Below are 24,143 nucleotides of genomic sequence, written 5' to 3'. Positions count from 1 at the left end.
CAGTAGGACTTTTCATTAGTACCTACACATGTTAATTAACACGGTGTTAATTAACATGGTAGAGGATGATTATGCTGACTTGATCATGTCATCATTACGCATGAGCTTGATTGTAAATCCCAAAGATGTGGGTGTATCTTGCCGGTAGTTGGCCTATAGTGATATAGGTGGTTATTACCCTTCCATCATGGTGATGGGGACTGTATGGCCTGTACGCAGTCCGGCTGTATGGCCTGTACGCAGCCGAGTCAGTGGCCTGATCTCGACACCGCGATGGGGTGGTACTCAGTCTGGCTATATGGCCTGTACGTAGCCCGGCTGTATGGCCTGTACGCAGCCGAGAGTTATTCTCTGGACGAGTATTGAGGACAGCACTGGCCATAGGTATTGTACGTAGCTCTTGTCGGGGCTACCTACTGAGGGTGCTACCAGGTTACTTTGTTGTAGTGCTGGATTCATAGCCCCGCTATTGTCTTACACCTCCGACTCATTAGACATGAGGCGCTGGAGTCAGTGTAGACTGATGCATTACATGCACATATTTGCATGATGAGATTTATATACATGCATTGGACCGTATGTGTGTGCATTACATTATGAAGTGATTGTGTATTTGTATTGATACCTGGTTGACACATTGCATATATGATCATGCATATGGATTACTACGTGTACCTGAGATATGACATTGCTTATATGATACCTGTAGGAGTTACGATACCTTACACTGTTCTTCTGTTACTTATGCTTCTTCCATATCTGCTCTATTATGATTTACCCTATTGAGCATGTACTTCTTTCTGATTATCCACTGAGTATATTTGTACTCACCATTTGGACTCTGGGATTTTTCTGTCTTCCCAGATATCAGGTAGGAGTCTACAGCTGATGCCGAGGAGATTCTGCCAGTCATGCTACCTCACAGCAGCTTGTGATTGATTTTTGTATTGTGGACTTGTGGTGGTTTATACATTGTTGTAGTAGTTTCTATTGTCGTGATTTGCTTACCGTTGAGTTTATTCATCGTATTGCTACTATGGACTTTATTACACTGCTTTCATCGTATATGTGGTTACGGATTTTATTCTCCGTTCGAAATTTTAGTATATTGTGTTTTCTGCTGCGTGTTATCTCTTTTGCGAAGAATTAACGAGTTTTATACGTTAATACTTTTACGGATGCATTGCATATATAGTAGGATGTGTTGAGTGGCCGTGTGGGTCACATTTACAGTTATTTTACTTGTATAAATCCATAGCCTGTTATGGATTGGCCGTGTGGGCCTTATATATGTGTATGTATCCAGGGAATTGTCATAGATACAGGGGAGATGCTGCCGAAATTTTTCGGACAGTCCTCTCCCGGGTCGTGACATTTACCAAAGCACCACTAAGTGAAACAGGTGTAATACTTTCTGTGCAGAGAATTCGACTAAATACATCTTGTAAAGAGGAAACCTCAGAACCAAAGAGAACTTGTGACTTAGCAGACTCAAAATCAGGAGATAGACCAGCGAGAAAGGTTATAATAGCCATCTACTCTGATTGGCATTGTCGAACCTTCACATCAAGACTAAAGAGCAGCAACATATTAAGTTCCTTATATATCTTCTTGAACGTCATAAAATAATTGATTAAAAGTTGATCTTGTTTTTCCACATGGTAAAAGGCTTTGCAAATCTCATACATGAGAAAGAGATTTCCTTTTCCAGAGTACAAAAATTTCAAATAATCCACCATTTTTTTAATAAATTCACAATGGTTGATCAAATTAATTACCTCACTATCAATACAATTCCGAATCTGAAGGAATAAGCGAGCATCCTCTCTAAGTCATGTCTGCTTTGAATCATCTTTAGGAAGATCATCAGTCAAATAACCATCTTTATTAATATTCCGTAAATAAAGACGAACAGTTTTACTTCAATCCAAATAGTTCAAACCATTCAGCTTATAGTCGGTGATTTTAGACATCACAGGCACCACATCCATTATAATAGAAGATTTACTCTCAGCCTGATTTTTTAATTGATTTATTATTGGGCTTTTGCATGAAAATGATTATTTCTTGAATCGATTTGATCATATTTGTCCTATATTGCATAAATTGAGGCTTGATTATAATTTTCCTGATTTAATGGCAATTTTGGCATTAATTTGGTTTTAATTGATTTTAGGGCTTGAACCGGACCCAACTCGAGCTCAACCGCGGTCAAATCGAGTCAAATTCGTCAAATTGATCAAGCCAACATGGAGGACATGACTTAGATCGAGACTGATCAAAATCCCTGAATTTTTTGGAAACCCTAGACTGCCCTAAAGCCTAGATCAAGTTTGCACCGTTGAATCAAGATCGGACGGCTGAGATTAATGGGTTAATCGGCAGTATTTAAAGCTCTAACTTAGGACGTGAACAGTGGCTCGCCGACACTGTTCATCGTCCCAAAACCCGCGATCGCGCCCGCCTCTGCTCATCGACGTACCTCCACAGGCAGCCCCTTCCTCCCAAATTTCTTCCATTGCGTTCCTTGATCCACGAGGAGTCCAAAACCGGTTCGTTGGTTAAAATCTAGCAGCTGGAGAGCGCACGACGGCAGGGGTTCTACCGGCGGCGTTCTTCTCTGATTCAGCTTGTTCCGGAAATCCACTGTGAAAGACGAAGCCGCCAACTGACGAGGGGTTCTCTAAGGTTCGACGAGCACTCCGGAATCGTCATTGAATTGATTGGAGCAAGAAGAAGAGAGAAATCCGGTTTTTGCAGTTTAAAGGAGCTGTTGCACGAGCTGTTCTTCCGGAGAGGGTTTCTTCGGGGTAATTCAGCATTCGGGCAGCGAGTACAAACACCAGCAACGACGTTGAAGACTCCAGATGGATTGTCGAGCCACATTTCTGGTTTCGACAAGTTGTTGACACCAAATTGAGAAACCAAGGGAGAAGAATGGCCGGAAGTTCATTGTTTTTTCAGTTTCTGCACGATTTGTTTGTGAAGTTTCTGTTTAATGTTGTTTTTCTGATTTCAGCAGCCTCTAATCCATTTCTCAGCAATTTGTTAACTTAGGTTATGTGTTTAATGGCTAGCTTTGGTTTGAGTTTAGATTTGGTGAGTTTAGATTCGGTATTGTCTGAATTCATTTCTGAAACCTGCAAATGCAACCACTGTTCCGTGCCAAAAGGGTTTAAGGTTTTCTTGTTTGTGTAGCTGTAGGAATTTGTATTTTTGAAGCTCATTACGTTTGGTTAGTTAGATTTAGTTCATATAGTTGAATTTTGTTTCTTCCTCGCTTATGAGTTAGGATTTTGCTATTCTAGGATTTATGCTTGACAAGAATAGGTTTAATTTTTGCATTTTGCATTTAGTTATTGATTTTCATTTATATTTCATTGTAAAACACCAAAAACCCCATCTTATTCGAAAAACCCAAAAAGAACGACATCGAAAGCTCAATTCACGCAATTGTCTACTAGTCCTTGGAAAAACACGACTCGAGGCCCCTATACTTCATTTATTTGAATTTCTCGTGGGTTTTCGATAAAAAAATCTAAATTCTAATTTGAAGCCCTATCGTGACACCTAGTTAAGGGCTTTTCAATATGCTGGGTGCACATTGGGCCTCATCATCACATATTATCCGTGATAAGAAGGAATCCTGACACAGTGACCAGATCACCTTTACAGCTGGTGATCAATAATACACACTTGACAGATAAGAAGGAATCCTGACACAGTGACCAGATCACCTTTTCAGTTGATGATCGTACCAATAATACACACTGATATAGTGCACTAAACATAGTGCGCTATATACCAATAATACACTCAGACATAGTGCGCTAATAATACAGATGCGCATTAGGACATTAATAATTCACACCACGGATAAAGGAGAATCTTTTCTTTACCGAGTTGGAAGGAGGCAGTTCTTTTGCTAGCATCTTCTGTTAACTTTACAGCTGTTTCTAGCTGGTCATCAATTTGTCATATTGTGGGAAGCCATTCACCCCACCAGTTGTCCTTGCCTCCACTTCTGGCTATCCAGGCTTGTAATTTTAGGGAAAGTAGCAGCCGAAGCTGCTGGAGGGCTTGGATTGCATGTTTAGATGCTTGTTGCTGGATCTTCTGTAGGTGTTCAGAGTTTTGCTTACATTCTTCGAGGGAAAGTCCTCTGTGAACTTTTCGCTGTTCCCCAAGGAGTTGTTCTTTAAAGAGTAATTGTTGGTATTGATAAGAGAACTGTTGATCTGGTTTAGGACTGGGCCATCTGGTCCTGGGCCTCCTTGGTTGGTTTCTCCTGGACCTCTTGTAGAGTTGCTGCTACCAACTCCAACCTGCTCAAAGTTCCTTGGCTCGGCCATTCTGTCAAAATAAGAGAATTAATTAGTCTGGAAAGGGCATCAAGTTCGGCTTGGTGCTGGTAATAAAGTTTGCGAGGACTCTGGAAGGTTTATTTGTGGAAGATTTGTCAAAGAAGCTAATAATTGTTTGGCAATCAGTATATTTCAGAAAATAAATCTTTAGTGCATCCAGGGAATTCATAACAGCATATATTTCAGCATCAATGGCAAACTTTGGTGGATTGAATTTACCGCTAGCATATGCACAAATTTTTTCCATTCCTCTGGGATCATACCTTTTGAACTTCCATTTACAAATTCTACCCCATCCTTCCATGCAACCATCTACTTCAAGAAGGACAAAACAGTCTTCAGGTGGAACTTCTAAGTCCGACAAATTTTATATTATTTTATTAATTTCTTGCACCAAAGCCCATTCTTGATTATTCATTCGTTTGTCTCCTGTTGGGCTTGTGTTGGCATATAATGGACATAGTAGTATGCCAAGATTAGGTATATAGTTTTGGGCATAATTTAATAACCCGAGGCACGACTTCATACCTTTGGTGGTCTGTAAGTCTTCATTTCTGAACTCAGTTATCTTGGAGATAATGTGAGGTTGTAACTTTATCCTTTTGTTACCAAGTATTGCTCCAAGGAATTCAATCTCTGGTACAACAATCTTCATTTTGGTTGGGTTAAGAACTAACCCATTCTTCTTACATATTTCTAGCATAGTTTCCAGGTGTTTGTCATGCTCATCCAGATTTCTAGAAAATACAATAATATCATCAATATATACCGCAATAAAGTCAGAAGTACCTTCAAAGCATTTGTCCATTTTTCTCTGAAAAATTGCTAGGGCGTTTTTAAGTCCAAATGGCATTGCCAGCCATTCATATAATTCATCGGGTACCCAGAAGGCACTCCACGGTATGGACTCTAGATGCATTGCTACCTAATGGAATCCACTTTTTAAGTCGAACTTAGAATAAATTTTGCTGTTACTGACCTTTTGAAGGATAATGTTGATTCTTGGCAAACTGTATTGATCCTTGTGAGTTAAATCATTGAGACGCTTGTAATTAAACACCATCCGCTCCTTTCCTTTTACTTGTTTGCCTGTTTTAGGGTCAATAGAGGTACCTGAATTAGCTATTATTGTCGTTGTCCTATGACGACTGGTGCTTGGACGAATTACTCCAATCTTTAGCAAATCTTTTACATGTTTGGAAAAAGACTCCTTTTGTTGTGGTGTTAGGTGCTTCAAAGGCCTATCTTCAATTGTGAAATCCAGGTTTTTGATGTCAAGGTAACACATAACTTTGGGGAGTAAACTGACTCCTTTTGTTGTGGTGTTAGGTGTTACAAAGGTCTATTTGCTCAGAATTATTTTGTGAATCGCATGAAATCAATTCTTCTTCTGTAAATAGTAGAATCTACCACTCTAGCGGCTCCACACGGTCGGTCCATGACCATTTGTAAAGAGGCAAATCGAAAAACTACAATTGGTCACGACGGAAGAGCGAGAGTATTATCTTGACTTCGTCGAGATTCAACCATTGTCCCCGGGGCAATGGTGCAACGGTAGGACATCCAGGTTGTGACCCAGGGACCTGCGGTTCGATCTCCAGCTACGGCGTATTTGCAAGAATTTTCTTCCAAATGGGGAACGCAATCAAAGGATGTTGGGCATCTAGATTGGCCGCCGTATGCGCTTCCCGATTTACCCTGGTGGTCGGTGGAAAACTTCTGTGAGACCGGATCGGCTACCCCTAGGGATTGAGTCCTTGAGACTGACTGGGATTTTTTTGTTGAAGTGTCTTATCCCAAGTGGTAAGCATGGAGACACCTGTTGCTTGAGGTTTCGAGTTCAAATCCTCTTAGCAACATATATTTGTTGACTGAGGTGCTGTGCGATTCATGTGTTAGCTCGGCTAAAGTACTGTTTCGGCAGTATGCTCTTATCAACCTAGTGGTACCATGCCTCCAAAAAATCCTTTAGGGGGTTTTCTGATATGGGGCCGTTTCGACGGTGGGGTCGGTCACTATAAAAAGTTTACCCACTACAGTTTTTGTTGAAGTGTCTTATCCCAAGTGGTAAGCATGGAGACACATGTTGCTTGAGGTTTCGAGTACGAATCCTCTTAGCAACATATATTTGTTGACTGAGGTGCTATGCGATTCATGTGTTAGCTCGGCTAAAGTGCTGTTTCGGCAGTATGCTCTTATCAACCTAATGGTACCGTGCCTCCAAAAAATCCTTTAGGGGGTTTTCTGATATGGGACCGTTTCGGCGGTGGGGTCGGTCACTATAAAAAGTTTACCCACTACAATTTTTTTTTCCCCGGGGTAATGGTGCAACGGTAGGACATCCGGGTTGTAACTCACGGACCCGCGGTTCGATCCCCAACTACGACGTATTTGCAAGAATTTTCCTCTAAATGGGGAACACAATTAAAGGATATGATGCTGGGCATCTGGATTGGCCGTCGTATGCACTTCCCGATTTATCCTGGTGGTCGGTGGGAAACTTCCATGGGACCGGACCGACCACCTCCAGAGATGTGGCTACTGGGATTATCATTTTTCTCGTGTTGCTCCTATTTTGGTGCTATCATAGAAAAAACCATTTATGCTGCAAAAGGTTGGAACCGCCAACCTAGCGGCCCCCCCACCCCGGCCCCACAAGTATGAGGGGGAGTAAATCACGGTGAATGCGGGCCCGATTACAACATGGTGGTTGAAGGCATTTGAACATGGACAGATATTGATGTTATCGCATTTGCTGCCATGGACCTTCGAACCGCCTACCTCATGCTGCAAGCATCCATGTCGTAACCGGCTGACCCCGCCCGTGGGGGCTAGAAAAAACCATTTATGCTGCAAAAGGTTGGAACCGCCAACCTAGCGGCCCCCCATCCCGGCCCCACAAGTATGAGGGGAGTAAATCACGGTGAATGCGGGACTGACCTAGAAAAAATCATTTATGAGTGCATAAGTGGTGGCTTTGATTTTTGAAAAAAAAAAACAATGAAAACATGACCATTTATTTATGTGTGGGAGAGATCATTTTTTATTTCTTCCTTCACGTTGAAGCAATTTATAAAGCACGGGTTGAAATTAAATAGCATGACTTAAGTGGTACCGTAGGTCCACGTGAAGAAATGATGAAAAAGGTTAGTTATATTTACTAGAAATTTAAAAGTTCCTATGACTAATTATAAATTAACTGGCCCATTCAATTCAAATGCTAAATTGGCATCACACTGGTGTCTTCTTCACATCCATCCTGCAATGCTCACATCCATCGTGCAATAAATTAATACATTATTGATAGAGGGACATAAAAATCACAGTATGCATTCCTATGTATTAAGTATGATCGTATTGATATATGCTCTCGAAATATAATTGAGTTAGTTACGATAGAACAAAATTATTAAAATGGATAAAAATTGGATCTTAACGATATTTTTCTAAAAATTTTAATTTAGTCCTCGATTTGGCACTAATCTATAATTCTTCATAAATTTAAATTGTCTCTAAAATATTTTTTTAGTTTTTCATTTCATCCTAATTTTTCTAACTAAATTACATTTTTTAATCCTACAAAGTTCTCATTTTTTTCACTAGATAAAATTTATTTTAAACCTAAAAGATATATAATTTAACTATTTACCACAATTCTATATAAAATTCTAATTTGATACTATATTTTTCATTTTAAAAATTTCCCATCACCTCCTAGGTTTATAGTTTTTAAATTTTCCTTAAAAAATTTTATTTTTATTTCCTCCTCACATATTTTCATCTGAAATTACACTTTTTATTTCAAAAATAATCAAAATCATTATGAGTAAAGCTTAATTATTTGAAGGTAAATTCTTAATGATGAAAATATATTTTGGTTAACAAATTGTAGGCAAGTCAAAGAAAAGACAACTATTTTTTTTTATACTGATGCATGAACAACAAGAGGCACTGAATTAATTTATAATATTTTGTAAATAAAAGATAAATATGTATAAATTCATCAAAACATGTCGTATTGGTTTGGTTAGTCACTTGTGCCCAACGAAGGGTCAACTTTAAATAGTAATCCATGGTCAGTATACATATACTAATATAACCTAAATATCAATTGTACAATCAAAATAATTGGCATCAAATAGGGGCGCAACCAGTGCTTGGCTGCACTAGGCTAAAGCCCAGTGTTGCTTGGGGCCCAGTGTAGCCCATCAATTAGAGTCAATACAATCCAAATTCAAAAAAAAAAACTTATCAATAAATGACTTGTTTCAATTAATAGAAGAAAAAAAAGAATTTTCTTTTGTTTGCCATTTGACGCATTGAAGAGTAGTAAATAGGAGCAGCTTAATCTCAAAAAGTACAATCTCATAATAACAACAGGGGCAGCATAGTTGGGATCCATTTTTCAAGCCGTTCAATGGGTCCAAGGTTATCTCTTTTCCTCTGTGTTCCTTTTTCTAGTTTAGCAATTGAGTTTTATTTTACAACCATTTTCTCAGTTATAGTTGCCACAACAAGTTTTGAAGCTTGTTATCATTTTTTCTTTCAATTTATATTGTTTCCTTAGCATTAAAGAGAAGCATTACATTATTCCTTTATTGAAGAATTTCTATTAAAGAGAAAATATAAATATGTAGGTATAGACAGACAAAGTGGCATTATCGACAATATTTACATTTTCAATTTGTATATTTATTCCTTTTTAAAGTCTTTTATTTTGATTTCAGACATTTCAAATTTCAGCACTACACTGGGTTTTACGGGTAGGTAGTCAACTTTTCTTATCTTGAAGTGATAAATTATAGATAATTTTAAAATTTTAGTTGTCATTTTATTTGAAACTATTTAAATTTTTTAAATTATCTAAAAATTATGACTCTAATATTTGAGAATGTTATGATATAATAAATTAATTTATTATTATGTTTGAGTTTGTTATAATTGATTGGTAGTCATTTTTATTACTTAGATTATAAATAATTAATTTTTAGTTATTTTTTGTCCTTAGGTTATAAATAGAACACCAACAACCTTCAAATAAAAAGTCAAAAATATTATTATCATTTTTTAGGAAGAGAGATGATCAATCTAAATCTAATAGTCAATTGTAATGTGATATACCTCTGAGACCAATAGTTGTACCCTCTACTTCTAATTTACAATCTCATTCTTACTGTCATTTTTTACGAAGAGAGATGATCAATCTAAATCTAATAGTCAATTGCAATGTAATATACCACTTATACCAACAGTTATACCCTCTACTTCTAATTTGCAATCTCATTCTATATCTAGGCCAATAGAACAAAGAGAGGAAGAATTTTATATTTTTTCTATTGAACGAGATCAAAAATTGGAAAGCAAAATCGTCGATTTCAATATGATTGGTTCAAATAATTTCCTTGACTAGAATATTCACCTTCAAAGGATAAAATATATTATTTTCCAACTTTCTTTTTGAGAATGTAAGTAATTCATCGGCTTGTTCTGCACTTGTTTTTGAAGGGTTTAATAGTTGGAAGAGAATTAATGATGAAGAAAAATATGTATTTCTTATTCATGTTGGTTCATTGTCTTCATCACATAATAGATGTGTGAAATGTGCTCAGGATATGATGAAACCAAAGTAAAATATTGACAAAGTGATGAATGCTCAATCTATGAAAGAAATTATAAAGAATATGTTGCGTCTAAAGGCAATAATTGAAGGTTTATTATGGCTTGTTACTCAAGATTGCCCTTTTAGAGGCTATAATGAATCAGAGAGTTCCTTAAATCGTAAAAATTTTATTGAATTGTTGAAATTTCAAGCACATTTAAATGATAAAATTACAAAAGTTGTGTTACATAATGCTCTGCAAAATGCTAAATACACTTCTCCACAAATTCAAAAGGAAATATTAGATATTCTTGCTAATAAAATAAGAACAATGATTCGAGATGAATTGAGAGATGCCAAGTTTTGTATTCTTATTGATGAAGTTCAAGATGAATCTAAAAAGGAGCAAAGATTTGTTAATAATTTTGATTTTTTGGTGGAATGTTTCTTCGAGATTTTGAGTGTTGAGGGCACAACATTAGCAAACCTTAAGAAATCGATTTTTGACATCTTAGTTCACAAGGGTATGATGATGTTAGTAATATGCATGGTGAATGGAATGAACTTCAAATATTATTTCTTAAATATTATTCATGTACCTATTAAGTACATTATTTTGCTCATCATTTATAGTTAACATTGGTTGCAGCAGCTAAGGATGTGCCTTTTATTTGGCAATTTTTTCTTATTTGACTTTCATTGTAAACTTCATGACTTTGTCTCCTAAATATCTTAGTGATTTACAATCTACTTAATATATAAGCAGAGATTGCATATATGTTGGCTATTGGCGAGCGTAAGTCTGGTACATGGGCTAATCAAATTGGTACAATGTATAGACCTGGTGTTACTCATTGGAGTTCTCATTATAATTCTGTTAGGAATTTGATAGACATGTATTCAACAACTTGTAAGATCCTTGGAAATCTCAGTGAAAATAGGTAAAATGGTGCAATACGTGGGGAAGCTAGTGGTTTATGTAACATAATTATGAGTATTGAATTTATATTTATGTTGTTTTGATAAAAAAGATTTTAGAAACCACTGGCATTCTTTGTCAATCTCTATAAAATAAATTACAAGACATTATGAATGCTTTAAAATTTATCTAAGCCACAAAAGTCATCCTTCTATAATTTAGAGAAGATGGTTGGGATGAATTTTTTGAGAAAGTAAAGACTTTTTGTGAACAACATAACATAACATTGAGATGCCTAATATGAGTCGTATTTATAAAGTTAGTCGTTTTGTCAACAATGAGATCATGTCACAATTGAGCATCATTATTACTATGATAGTTTTAATGCTGTAATAGATTTTCAAATGATGAAACTAAATTATAGATTCAGTGAAGCAACAATGGAACTTCTTGCTCTTTATTCGGTTTTAGATCCTACTGATTCATTCCAAAACTTTAATGTGGGCAACATTTGCAAACTTGATTCAAAATTTTATCTTATTGATTTCACTCAACAAGAAATTCATGCTTTGAAAGCTGAATTGGAACACTATCAACTTGACATAGTTTGTGATCTTGAGTTTCAATAAATTTCTACTCTTTCTTCATTATATAGAGAAATGATTGTGACCAAAAAGGTTAAGAGTTATGTTATGATTTAGAGATTGATTCATCTTGTATTGACTCTTTCTGTATCAACTACAACGGTAAAGAAAGCCTTTTCAGTTATGAAATTTCTCAAAACGACATGTTGCAACAAGATGGATGATGATTTACTTTCCGATTGCATGATTTTCTACATAGAATGACAATTATCTAAGAAAATAGATTGGAATCAGTAATAGAGAGTTTTATACTCTTAAATCTCGTCAAGCACAACTTAAGTAGATATTGAAGTATTTTATATGAACTATGTAAAAGAATATTGGTATCTAAATGTTATATGTTTGTTAAATGTTCATTATACATGTATGTATTATTATTTTCATAATTTAGCCTAGGGTAATTGAAGATCCTGACTATGCCATTAGCATCAAATCCTTGCAGTGTTAAGTATGATTGGGAAATTCCTGACCACCAAAATGCATCCTCTAATGCATGCTCCATCCTTTCATGTTGCACAACCACAAACCATAGCTTCCTCCATGTTTCCGTCCACACCAACTCCTAAGCACTTGAGCACTACCTCCCTCCATTACACCTAAACAGTCGAGCGACCATATCTAGGTGTATGCCTGGTGATTACTTGGCTTTCTTAAGATGTCGAGCACTCGCATGCATCATCCATAATATCCTCTTCTTTCAACTACTCTTTTCTTGAGCAATAGAGTTATTCCTAGGTGCTCTATATTCAGTCGGGGCACTATGCTCACCTGAGCACCTACCTCCTTTACATCTGTCTGAGTGACTCGTCAGAGTAGATTTCTAGAGTCTAGTAAACATGGACTTAGATATTCTAGAAGACCATCTCTGTATCAATCTGCATCCCCTCAAACCTTTATCAGTTATTCCTTGTAATCCAGACATGATGGATCATTCTGTTGAATTATTTCTAATTTGTGTATGAGCTTACATGTTAATTAACAACATACGGATATGTCATTACGGATATAACTCGATATAGTGATCTTGATTGTGGGTTTATGTGATGTTGGGTGTGAATCATATATATGACACCCATTAACTTGATATCGTTAATAATGATGGGTTGTTAATGAGTTTTGGGTCTAAAGTTTATAAGAGGTGTGTGTTGGATCAATAAAGAGCTAGAGGGGGTGAATAGAGCGCTTCGTACGCATTCAAAAATCATTCGAATTCAAATCGTTGCAACAAAAATAAAATAAATTAACAAATACACAAAGTTATTTTACTTGGTTCATAGCTACTTGGCTACTACTCCAAGGCCCACAGTTAGTTTAACCACTTACGTTGGATAATCACTATTCATCTTATTCTCAAACGAGAAAAGGATTTATTTCTTTACAATAGTAGGGTTCGGTAACAAACCTACCAACCCTTAGAGATTAAGTTCACAAAAGAAACGTAAAAAAAAGTAGCAACTAACAAGGCATTACCAAAGACTAGGCTCATTTAATCTCGTAGCAATTCCGTGGTGTCGTTGCGTTGTTGAAGTTTGAGCACATCATCTCGGAGACTTCGATTTGCAGAGTAGCACTTGGATGATCAAAGAAGTTGTTCTGTAGCTTTGATCGAACCCTACTTTTATAGGGTTATCTGAGAGCTTGGATCCACATCCGGGTGCCTCCAATGAGGCCAATCCGATTCAATCTGATCTTATCGTTGACTTATCCATTTTCGAGCGTTTGGATCCCTTTTGGCCCTTAGAATGCTGATGTGGTGGCTATTGGATCAGACTTTGCTTTGACTATGACTTATCCTTTTCTGGGTGCTTGGATCCTTCTGGATGCTTAGACGATTACGTGTGCCAACCAATCAAAACCTCCCAACTCAGCTGCTCACTGTGTTTTATATCATCTAGGCGTATAAAACCATTCCAAGTGCCTGGAACACTTCTAGGGGCTTATAACTCTTTCTAGGCACTTAGATTTGCCCAGGACCAAACTTCAAAATGCATTCCAATTTACCTACATCGATCACAGTGCTACTACAAGCATAATATAGTGAGTATGAATGACAACTTTTAGCTATCCGATCTCAACTTTTGATCTTTCATGAAATCTCAAGTTGTAGAGATATGATATTTGATGAAAGAGCCATGTTACAACATACTCAGGGGGAAGAGAAACAAATACCATAAAATTGCTACAATGATAAAGATATTGTGTAGGTGGAGCTAGAAACCCAGGGTTTTGATGGTGGTAGCTCAAAGCACATAAAACATCAGACTATAGCTGGAGATAGGACCGATGTACAATCAAGCCACCTACTAGGTATGATTTTAAGGACTTGATTTCTTATGCACTCATTACCAGTAGCAGAAATCCTACTACTTTTCAGGAGGTAGTACACAACTTAGAGAAGGACAAGTGGATAGGTGCTATGATGGAGGAGATAGAGTCTACATAATAACCAAATGTGGGATCTGATCGAGCTTCCTAAAGGGAAGAAGGCTTAGGATGCAAGTGTGTATACAAGAAGAAATAAGTCATATTAGAAAATATAGATGGAAAGTTCAAGGCTCGGCTAGTAGCAAAGGATTACTTACAGAGGAAGGGGATTGAGTACGATGAGATATTTTCTTCGGTAGTTAGACATACATCTATTAGGATAGTGTTGGCTTTGGTAGCACATCATGATTTATAGTTGGAGTAGATGGATATGAAAATAACGTTTTTTAAGGTAATTTAGAAGAACAGATTTATATGTCACAACCAGAAATATTTAGTTAGCCCCAGCAAGAGCACTTAGTCTATAAACTAAAGAAGGCACTTTATGAGCTAAAATAACCTCTAAGATAGTGGCACAAAATGTTTTGATTCGTACAGGGTTCAAAATAGGTACAGAAGATGTGAGTTTGATTACTACATTTAAATGAAGAACCTTGACAATGATTCATTTATCTTCTTGCTATTTTATGTGGATGATATGTTGATAACTACGAAGAGTATGACTGAGGTCAATAAATTGAGAAGCTGTTGAGCAAGGAATTTGACATGAAAGATTTGAATGTGGCCAAGAAGATTCTTGGGATGGAGATATATAAAGATAGAGTTTCTAGGAGATTATGACTATCTCAATGCAGCTACATTAAGAAGGTGCTAGACAGATTTAACATGGGTAATGAGAATACACCTCTAGCGCATCATTTTAAATTGTCCATTGCATAATGTCGGTGCAGTTGGTTGTCTGATGTATGCCATGATTTACACAAGACTTGATTTAGTGCATGCTATTAGTATGGTGAGCAAGTTTTTTTTTAAATCCTAGTCGACAACATTGGAATGTGCATTCAAGTGGATTTTCAAATACCTAAGGAATACTATAGATTATGACATCATGTTCAGTAGACAACAAAATGATCTTTCAGTTATAGGATATATAGATGCAGACTATGCAAGGGATTTGGATGATAAGAGGTCTACTACATGGTATGTGTTTACTGTGATAGGAGGACCTATCTGTTGGAAGTCCATGGTGTAACCCATAGTTGCATTATCCACTACTGAGTCAGAATACATGACAATAACTAAATCAAGTAAGGAAGCATTGTGGATTATAGGGTTAGTCAGAGAATTGAGTGTACAAGGTGGAGTAAATTTATATTACGATAGTCAGAGTCAGAATTAGCGAAGAATAGATCTAGCTTAATGGTGAAGAATCATGTGTATCATGCGAGAACCAAATATATATTGATGTGAGGTTTCACAAGATCAGGGATGATTTATTCTAGGGAGATTATACTTGATAACTTCCACACTTCTGAAAACATTACATATGTTAACAGAGTCAGTTACCATAGAGAAACTCAATTATAGCTTGAACTTGATCCATTTCTCTAGTTGCTAAAGCCGAACTCGATGTTCTAGGTGGTATTCTCAGATGCTCATGTTTCTTCAAAGAGTTGGATATTTACCAAGATGGAGATTGTTGAGGAGATGACTCATTTGCTTAGAAGCCAACATGGTCGTGCCTGATGGCACTGTTAGGGCATGTTAACTATTACGAGACGGGACACCATGCCGAAAACACCGTTGCACGCCGTGCCATTGGACACGATTGTATTGTGTCTAGGTCTTAGCGCATGGGCACACCCAAGGCACGAACGTGTACAAGGGCACGACCTAGTCATTGCACCGTGCTAGAGCCGTTGGGAATGAGATTTTGACAAGACTAGTTTTTTTGGTCCAAAATATATATATATGAATTGTGATGTATAAATAGGATCATTAATTCAAACTTTAAACCTAATTTTAATTAGAGAATTCTTAGCTATTTTGTAGAGTAGACATATATCACCGAATCATGTTAAGTCTCCGTGCTCTCTTTTTTCTCTTTTTTATCATTTTTAATGTTTTTTTCATGATTATTGCGGCGCGATCTCAACAACCTCCTAGATTAAAAATAAAAATACTAGATGTACCAAATTATTAAATTAGCACAATAATTCTTAATGCAATAATCTTTCTAAAATAATTGTTTGCATAATTGAAAAATAAATCATGTCTAAAGTTCATATTAGGATGACATATGCATTGAAAAAAATTAATTCTTAATATATGGTTGGACGTGTTACCAAATGCCAAATTAGCATATTATAATTAACTAGTAAAAGATATCAAACTGATTTGACCAAATACCAAATTATAGATAAAATTTATATAAAATAATTTTCACAAACTTAATTGAATAAAAAAAACTCACTCTGATAGGAAACTCAAGATCATATTTTGTCTAAACTCAATCAAGGTGATGAACAAATAAATGCAAGTCTTAAACACTCTAACCCTCTTTTTAGATAGTGTAATTCTTTTAATGAAGTGTGTATTTAAGTACCCCAAATGCCACTATTTATAGGCATGTTCTAACTATCATAGAATATATCTTTAAAATTATGACAAATTAAATAAGATAATGTTTTTAAATATTCTTTAAAATCTTGATATATGACAATGATAATATTTGATAAATACCTAACAAATATTTAATATATTTAAATTTCATCTAACCTATTTGATAAATTCAAATATTCATCTAATATATTATTTAAATATTTATTTAGTCGAATATATCAAATCATATATCAAAATCTCATGTTATTATATTTGACATAAGCAAATATTTATCTATTTTGGCATCATCATGATCATCCATAATTCTCGGATAAAATCAAATACATTGAATGGGCCTTAAACAGGCCTAGACAAGCCCAAATCTAAATGGGCTAACAGTTGGCTGGTTTTGATTTTCCAGAGCAAATCCACCATCACCATCAAATTCTCGATGCCAAGTTCGCCTCCTCTCTTCTTCTCCTCCATCTTCCCTCTCGCTCTCCAGTTGCCGAATCCAAATCCCTATCGCCCTCCGATCGATCTCCGATTCCTCGTCTCGCCTCCCCGATCCCCCTCGGCCGCCGCCTCCAATGGGAAGCAACGCCAGAGACAAAACGCTTCGAGGCGGCCGGAAGCCTCGCCGCGCCGCCAAGCACCCTCCGGAGCCTACCGCCGGGGCGATCGCTCCATCCGACCCTGTCCTCGACGCCCCTTCGTTCCCTCCCGATTCGGCCTCTTCTCCCTCCGATCCCGACCCCAGCTTCGGGATCCCTAACCCTAGCTCAATCCCTGGCTATGGCGATGCGGGGTGGGGCTACTGCACGGAGGAGCAGCTGGAGGAGCTCCTCTTGACGAATCTCGAATTTTTGTACAAGGAGGCGCTCGCGCGGCTCGTCTCTCTCGGATACGACGAGGACGCTGCGCTCCGAGCGATCCTCTGCAACGGCCACTGCTATGGGTCCATGGACGTTCTCTCCAATATCCTCCATAACGCCATCGCTCATCTCAACTCGCCTCCGGCGTCCGCTGCTGCTGCGGCGCCTATCCAGGATACCTCCACAACCCTCCCTGCCGCTGCGAACGGGTTCACTGACCTCCGCCATCTCCAGGAATACTCCCTTGCCGGGATGGTCTGTCTCCTCCGGCAGGTGCGCCCTTCTCTAACCCGCGGCGACGCCATGTGGTGCCTTTTGATGAGCGATCTGCATGTCGGCCGCGCCAGCACTATTGAGATCCCGACACTGCCACCGTCGGTCACTACCTATCCCTCTCCTACTCTGGCCCCACCCGCTGCTCCTCTGGTCGCCTCCATCCCCGGTGCCGATGAGTTCACTCCTTATAATATTTATAAAACCTTTCCTGCAGATGATGCCACGACACCTTCTGTTTGTCTTGACAACGTTGCTGCGGATCCCAGGCGCTATGATCTCTCTCCTTCTATGAAATATGCTATGAGGAAGAATGCTTCCACTTTCCCTCCTGGTTCTGGATTTCGCCCCTTCGTAAGGCCATCAGGACGCCAAGGGGTCTCTGATCTATTATCAGAGCAGTCGCATCCAAAGGGAGACAATGCTGTTGCCCCTTCTGATATAATGGGCAATGATTCTCTCAATGTTGGCGTTGTTGATTCTGTCCTGGATGCCTTGGACGGTATGAGTCTAGAAGACAATGGCACCGAGGACCCTAAGAAAGAGATGATCATGGATGTCATTCGCCAAATTCGGGAGCTTGAGGTGCAGGTGAAGGACCGGAAAGAGTGGGCTCAGCAGAAGGCATTGCAGGCTGCTCGCAAGATGAACAATGACCTTACTGAGCTGAGAAATTTGAGGATGGAAAAGGAGGACAACCTGCGGTTGAAGAAGGGAAAGCAGGCATTGGAGGATACCACTATGAAGCGATTGACTGAAATGGAGAATGGACTAAAGAAGGTGAGTGGGCAGGTAGACCGAACAAATTCTGTGGTTCGGCGGCTGGAGACAGAGAATGCTGAGATAAGAGCTGAGATTGAGGCTTCCAAGTTGAGTGCATCAGAATCTGCAAAGACATGTGCAGAAGCGGCAAGGAGGGATAAGAAATGTATTAAAAAGATGATGGCTTGGGAGAAGCAAAGAGAGAAGATGCAAGAGGACATTGCAGAAGAGAAGAAGAAGATTAAACAGATGCAACATCAATTGGATCAGGTCAAGGATGCAACAAAGGGATATGAGGTAGGCAGGAAAGAGAATATATTTACTTATTGTTCCTATTAACTTGTTAAGCTCTTTCTGAATATTGCATGTGTGTGGTTAAATATCATCCTTACTAAGAATATTAATTTTGATGTTTGAGATCTCAGTACAAGACCAAATATTTTTGTAAGGATCAGGGAACAAAATTAATTGCTTCATATAACAGAAAAGTAGAAACTCAGACTCAGGACTTCATGTTGCAAAAATAAAAAAAAAAGGTGTTGTAATGAGCTTTAAACTTGTAATTACTGCATCACAACAAAAGGCTTGAGCCACTAGTTGCATGAAATTCAGGAGCATAGAGCAAGTTCTAACTGCTTGCATTGGAATGATTTTATTGAAAATTTATGGTTAAACCACATGACTTCTCTGAGAAACTAATTTATGTTGCATGATAAATTTGAAAAACAAAAGGTTGAGCCACTAGTCGCATGAAATTCAGGAACATAGACCAAGTTCTAACTGCTTATATTGGAATGATTTTATTGAAAACTTATGGTTAAACTTCATGACTTCTCTGAGAAACTAATTTATGTTGCATGATATATTTGAAAAAAAAAATCACAAAGTGGGGCATTTAATTGTTAGGTTAACATCCTTTAGTTATTCAGAAGCAATAATTCTTTGAATCTCTAATTTATACATAGGATTGTTCATCATCTAGTGATATATTACTAGCCTCAACTAATATATTGTAAACTGAGATAATGTGGTGAGTTTAAGTTTTTATCCTAGATAATTTGCATCATTGCATTGTTGGTCTCCTTTGTGGATATATTGAATTCTAACACTTACAGTAATTATTCTTTATACTATATAGTTCATCCTTCTTGCGAGATGTACTGAAAATAGTTATTATTTTAATCAGGGTGACTTCATGTATTAAGAGGACAGATCTAGTATGTTGAATTTTCATGTATTAAGAGGACAGATCTACTATGTTGAATTTGTGTATCTTATTGTGAAAATAGGATACAGACAATGGGCTGAGAATATAATTTAGGATCAGAATTTTGAAATGAATAAAGTATTGGAAGAGATATGATTCGTTGATTGTTCCATTTGGTAGAGATAGTCATTAAGTGCCCTGGTGTCAACCCATCTCATTGTTTCTAACTGTGTTGGGTTAGGAATAAGCACAGCTGAGATTGATAAATAGTTATCTGGAAGGAAGTTAGTGACAACTGTCATGCTAGAAACCAGTCAAAATAATTGGTACTTCTGAATTTGAAGAAATTCCACCCGTTTGGATGTGAAATTAGTAATCTCCATTCTAAAGAGTGGCCACCATGTTAAATAGAAGAAAATTGCGTTGGTTTCCAAGTTACCAACAGAATGCATTGGAGGAACCAGCTTGGATTCATCAGAAATGTGAGTGCCTCCTTTGTGTTTTCTCTCATGGGTTGCTGCTTCTTATGGAACTTCTTGGGAACCAGGAGCACTCAAAACTCTCAAACTCCTTGGGACTGCCTACTGCTAGCAATGTACTCATGAAGGACGACTTAAATATTAGAACTTAATTGTTTCACAGACTATTTGTATGTTTGATGCTTCAAGATAGATTTTCTATCAACAGAGATGATTTTCCTAGTCTCGCTCAGCTTACTTATTAGTTTATAGCAGTTTAGTCCAGGATCAAAACATAGAAATCTAGAGATATCTGTGCATCTGTATCTTTGTGTGTTTTTTATTATCTAGAATTACTTGTTCTTCCAGCATAGAAATAAAATTTTCAAATTTTGATGCCTCTAATCTATATCCAAATGGTTCATAAGTGTCCTTTAATAAAAATATAACATCTTGGTCTTCTGTTCTGCTGAAATAGTTCAGTATCATGTCAAATTAAGATACTGTAATGAGGGAACCTTATTTGTTAAAAGTATATGGGTATTTATGAATTAATTTCTTTTGTTCAATGGGCCATTATCTTGTCTGTCTTTTCCCCCTTGTTTCTAGACTTGGTCCTCTTATGGTCATCCATATTGAGGTGTGAGGTGACATGAAACATTATCAACAAAGCAGCATTGGTGAAAACAATTCTCTGTTGGAAATGCAAATGAGCAGGTCTATTTGGTTAAGATATAATCACTGGCATGAACTAATGTTGGATAATGTTTGTTAAATTAACAGAACCACATTCCAAGCTACTTTGAAGAATCTCAATTATATACCAAGTTAGCTTCAAGTATACTACAGTTCTAAAGTGCTTTGTGTGATTCAATGAGTTTTTTTCCCTATAGACTATACACCAAATTACATGACCACATCACCACAATGTCATATGCATGCACCTTAATGAGACCATACCCCAGACCTAGTGGCTCATACCTGTAAATGCACTATCCAAGCTAATTGGCACATGCTAGATAGTTTTATGTTAGTGTTTATACTTTACTATCACTAGGAATCATGCACTAGCAAAGTGATTGATATTTGTTCAGAGTATGAACATTGGAACATTTGCCCCAATATCTGATTATGTCATGCTGTATATGTTTCTCTAGCACTCCACCATGTCAGCAGTGATTGATGATTGCAATTATGCCTGCTCACTCTACTTTGTTCAGTTGTCTATGGTCTAAACAAGTTCAACCGTGCAGCATGGTTTAGGGGTGATGAAGCCTGTCTAGTACTTCATTGTCAGTGTATTTCAGGGAAAAATAAGTTTACTGTGTGTAGACAACATCAAGAATCATGTTGGAAATTCATCAAATAATGAAAAATTCTCCTAGCAAAAAATTCGATAGTTGCAGCAATACCTGACTCCATTGACATGAACATTGGTTTTAGTCAACTTTAGGATTTAACATTGGTTTTAGTCAACTTTAGTTATCTGATATATACAAAAACTTACCTTTAATGATTGGGGCATAATTTGGTGGCTTGTGTGCATTATATTTCTGTCAGTTAGTTAATCCAAGTTAACATCCTTCATCATTATTTTCCCTTTCAAAATAGATAGTCCAATTCTTTTCTCTTCTTTGCTTTCATTTTCTTGGTTCCATTTTGGCATGTTCACTTGGCATTTGGGAGCACATCAATTATGTTTGACAAATGAAACCATAAACTAGACCTAGATGTCCTATTTTATCTGGTGGTCACACTTTTAACATTTCAAGTAAATTTTAACGTCCAGGTGAAGTGGAAACAAGAGATAAAGGCCAAGGAAGAAGCAATCACATTGGTTGACGACGAACGTAGAGCCAAAGAAGCAGCTAGGGTCAATGCCAGCCGAAGACAAGAGGCACTGCGGCGAAAGATTGAAATAGATTTTCAGCGCCACAAGGATGATATTCAGAGGCTCACAGAAGAACTTGATCGACTCCAGACTGCTGGAATGAATCTGCTCATTCCTCCATCAGTCAATGCCATAAAAACAGCAGGTACAGATGCCAAATCTGTTAAAGAGGTCAATGCCAAGCCACCCACTGGATTCGGTAAACCACAAGACTCTCCGAAGAAACTAAATCGCAACAGGGTGTGTGTCATCTGCAAGAAGGAGGAGATCTCAGTGGTCCTCTTGCCTTGTTCCCATCAGGTTCTTTGTGCAAATTGCAACGAGATGCACGAGAAGTTGAAAGCTTGTTGCCCCGGTTGCAATGCCAGGATCGAGGAGAGGATACTGGTTTATGGTGCAAGCTCCTGGACCTAATCTTGTGCTTCTAATCAACAGCAATGGCTTTATGCATATATAGACCCTTGGTTATTCGGGTTTCAAATGGCCTTTTGTGCCTTTGCTAAATGCTGAATAAGATCCCCAAACCTTGGTAAATGAACAGGTAAATAAAGAAACTGTACTGCAATATGAGGCAGTTTTGGTGGCTTAATAGATGTGCTATTTGGAATGTTCTATACTATTTAGGAGACGAAAATGAATTTTGTGCATTCTAATAACACATTTCAATGATAGTTGGGAATACTCTCAGGTGTGCAAATGGACAATGAGTGCCTGATTCTTTCTAAGAACATTTAAATGGAAAGCTATTTTCCAAGGACACTTACTCCCAGAATGCAATGCAACAGTGATTAAGTGCTTTAAATTCCATGATTTCAGTAACAGAAATGAAGGGCAATGAGAAAATGACAATTTCAGGAATTAGCATTTCTATTTTATTGTTGATTGAACATAAAATTAGTTTCTAGGATCTTTAAATTTTAATGGATTTCCTCTTGCTATCTTTTTTCTTTTTTCCTTTTTCCTTTTTCCTTTGATTTCAGCAATTACTTAATATATTAGTATATTTAAGCTATTGATTACATTCTTCTGATTATATCTAATCAATTAATTGCATCACTTTGATTCTTTCTCCTGAAGCAAACGCGGGCTAAATGGTAAGGACTTCCTCTACTTGTGTTATGTTGTGTCATCTACATTTTGATAATAATACTAAAAATTCAAAAATTTTATATTAGATTAAATAAGTTAAACTTGAAAGTTAAGAGTTCTACACGGTTTGGAATAAAAATTTTATTAATTGATTTGAAGATTTAAATTAGATATCAATATATAGGTTAATAATTTTCAAAATTTTATTGAATGATCATCTTTGAATATTAATACAATAGAATAATATACTCATCTAATTTATAGAATAGTGTTAGGATATGTATGAATTAGAGGAGAGAGAGGGGTGAATAACTTCAATCGCTTCGTCATTAAGAATGTAATGGAAACTTGAACCAAACTCAAAAGCATGACGTGAATATTATGATTTTATTTGGTTCACCACCTCCCAAGGTGGTTTGTACAAGACCTAATCTTGTCCACGGGGCCATGGTGCCGCGGTAGGACATCCAGGTTGTCACCCAAGCATCCGCGGTTCGATCCTCAGTTACGACGTATTTGTAGGAATTTTCCTCCAAATGAGGATCGCAATCAAAGGATGCTGAGCATCTGGGTTGGCCGCTGCGTGCGCTTCTCGATTTACCCTGGTGGCCGGTGGGAAACTTCCGTAGGGTCGGGCTGGTCACCTCCAGGGATTGAGTCAATGCGACTAACTGGGATTATCATTTTTTTTACAAGACCTAATCTTAATGACTATTCTCACTAATTCTTATTTTCAAATACATTCCGGAGGTGAAGAAATTTTTTACAATTTATTTTTACAAGAACACAACAAGAATACAAATGAAAACACAAATAACTCTACAAATAAAATTTTATTTTGGAAACTCTCTTGATGCTTGGAATGACCTTTTGTTGGTCTTGAAATGTAATAACACTTTGTCCTCAGATCTCCAAGAACTATCATTACCTCTTTCAAATGAAACCCTACTTATAACATTGCTGCTCGGGTTAATTTCTTCCAACTAGTCGATTGATCGTACTCACCAATCGATTACTGACCGTTGATTGTCTCTTGAACGATCACTAACATTGAATAACGGCTGAGATTATCTTGAAATTTGAATACCAATCGGGTATCACTAATTGATTGGTGGGCTATGCTTAGTCGAACTGACCAATCGATTTGGTAAGCTTTTATTTGTTCAACACATTCTAGCAATCGATTGGCAACCCCC

The 24,143-nt window shown here is 37.3% G+C and overlaps 2 protein-coding genes across 3 annotated transcripts in view; one reads left to right on the top strand and one right to left on the bottom strand.

The window, feature by feature from the left end:
- LOC141812175 (putative threonine aspartase) overlaps window positions 1-24,143 on the bottom strand; it is a 53,783-nt gene that overhangs the window by 8,458 nt on the left and 21,182 nt on the right. The gene's annotated exons all lie outside the window — the stretch shown is intronic.
- LOC141812174 (MND1-interacting protein 1-like) lies at window positions 16,854-22,447 on the top strand. The gene is made up of 2 exons (XM_074700208.1): window positions 16,854-18,599; window positions 21,757-22,447. Exons 1-2 carry the CDS (start codon window positions 16,983-16,985, stop codon window positions 22,270-22,272), a joined length of 2,133 nt encoding a protein of 710 aa, XP_074556309.1. The 5' UTR covers window positions 16,854-16,982; the 3' UTR covers window positions 22,273-22,447.

This window comes from Curcuma longa, chromosome 18 (genome assembly GCF_044706935.1).
Source record: "Curcuma longa cultivar G26 ecotype Majalengka, Jawa Barat chromosome 18, ITB_CL_G26_1.1, whole genome shotgun sequence".
NCBI lineage: Eukaryota > Viridiplantae > Streptophyta > Magnoliopsida > Zingiberales > Zingiberaceae > Curcuma > Curcuma longa.
This window is presented reverse-complemented; position numbering and strand designations above follow the sequence as displayed.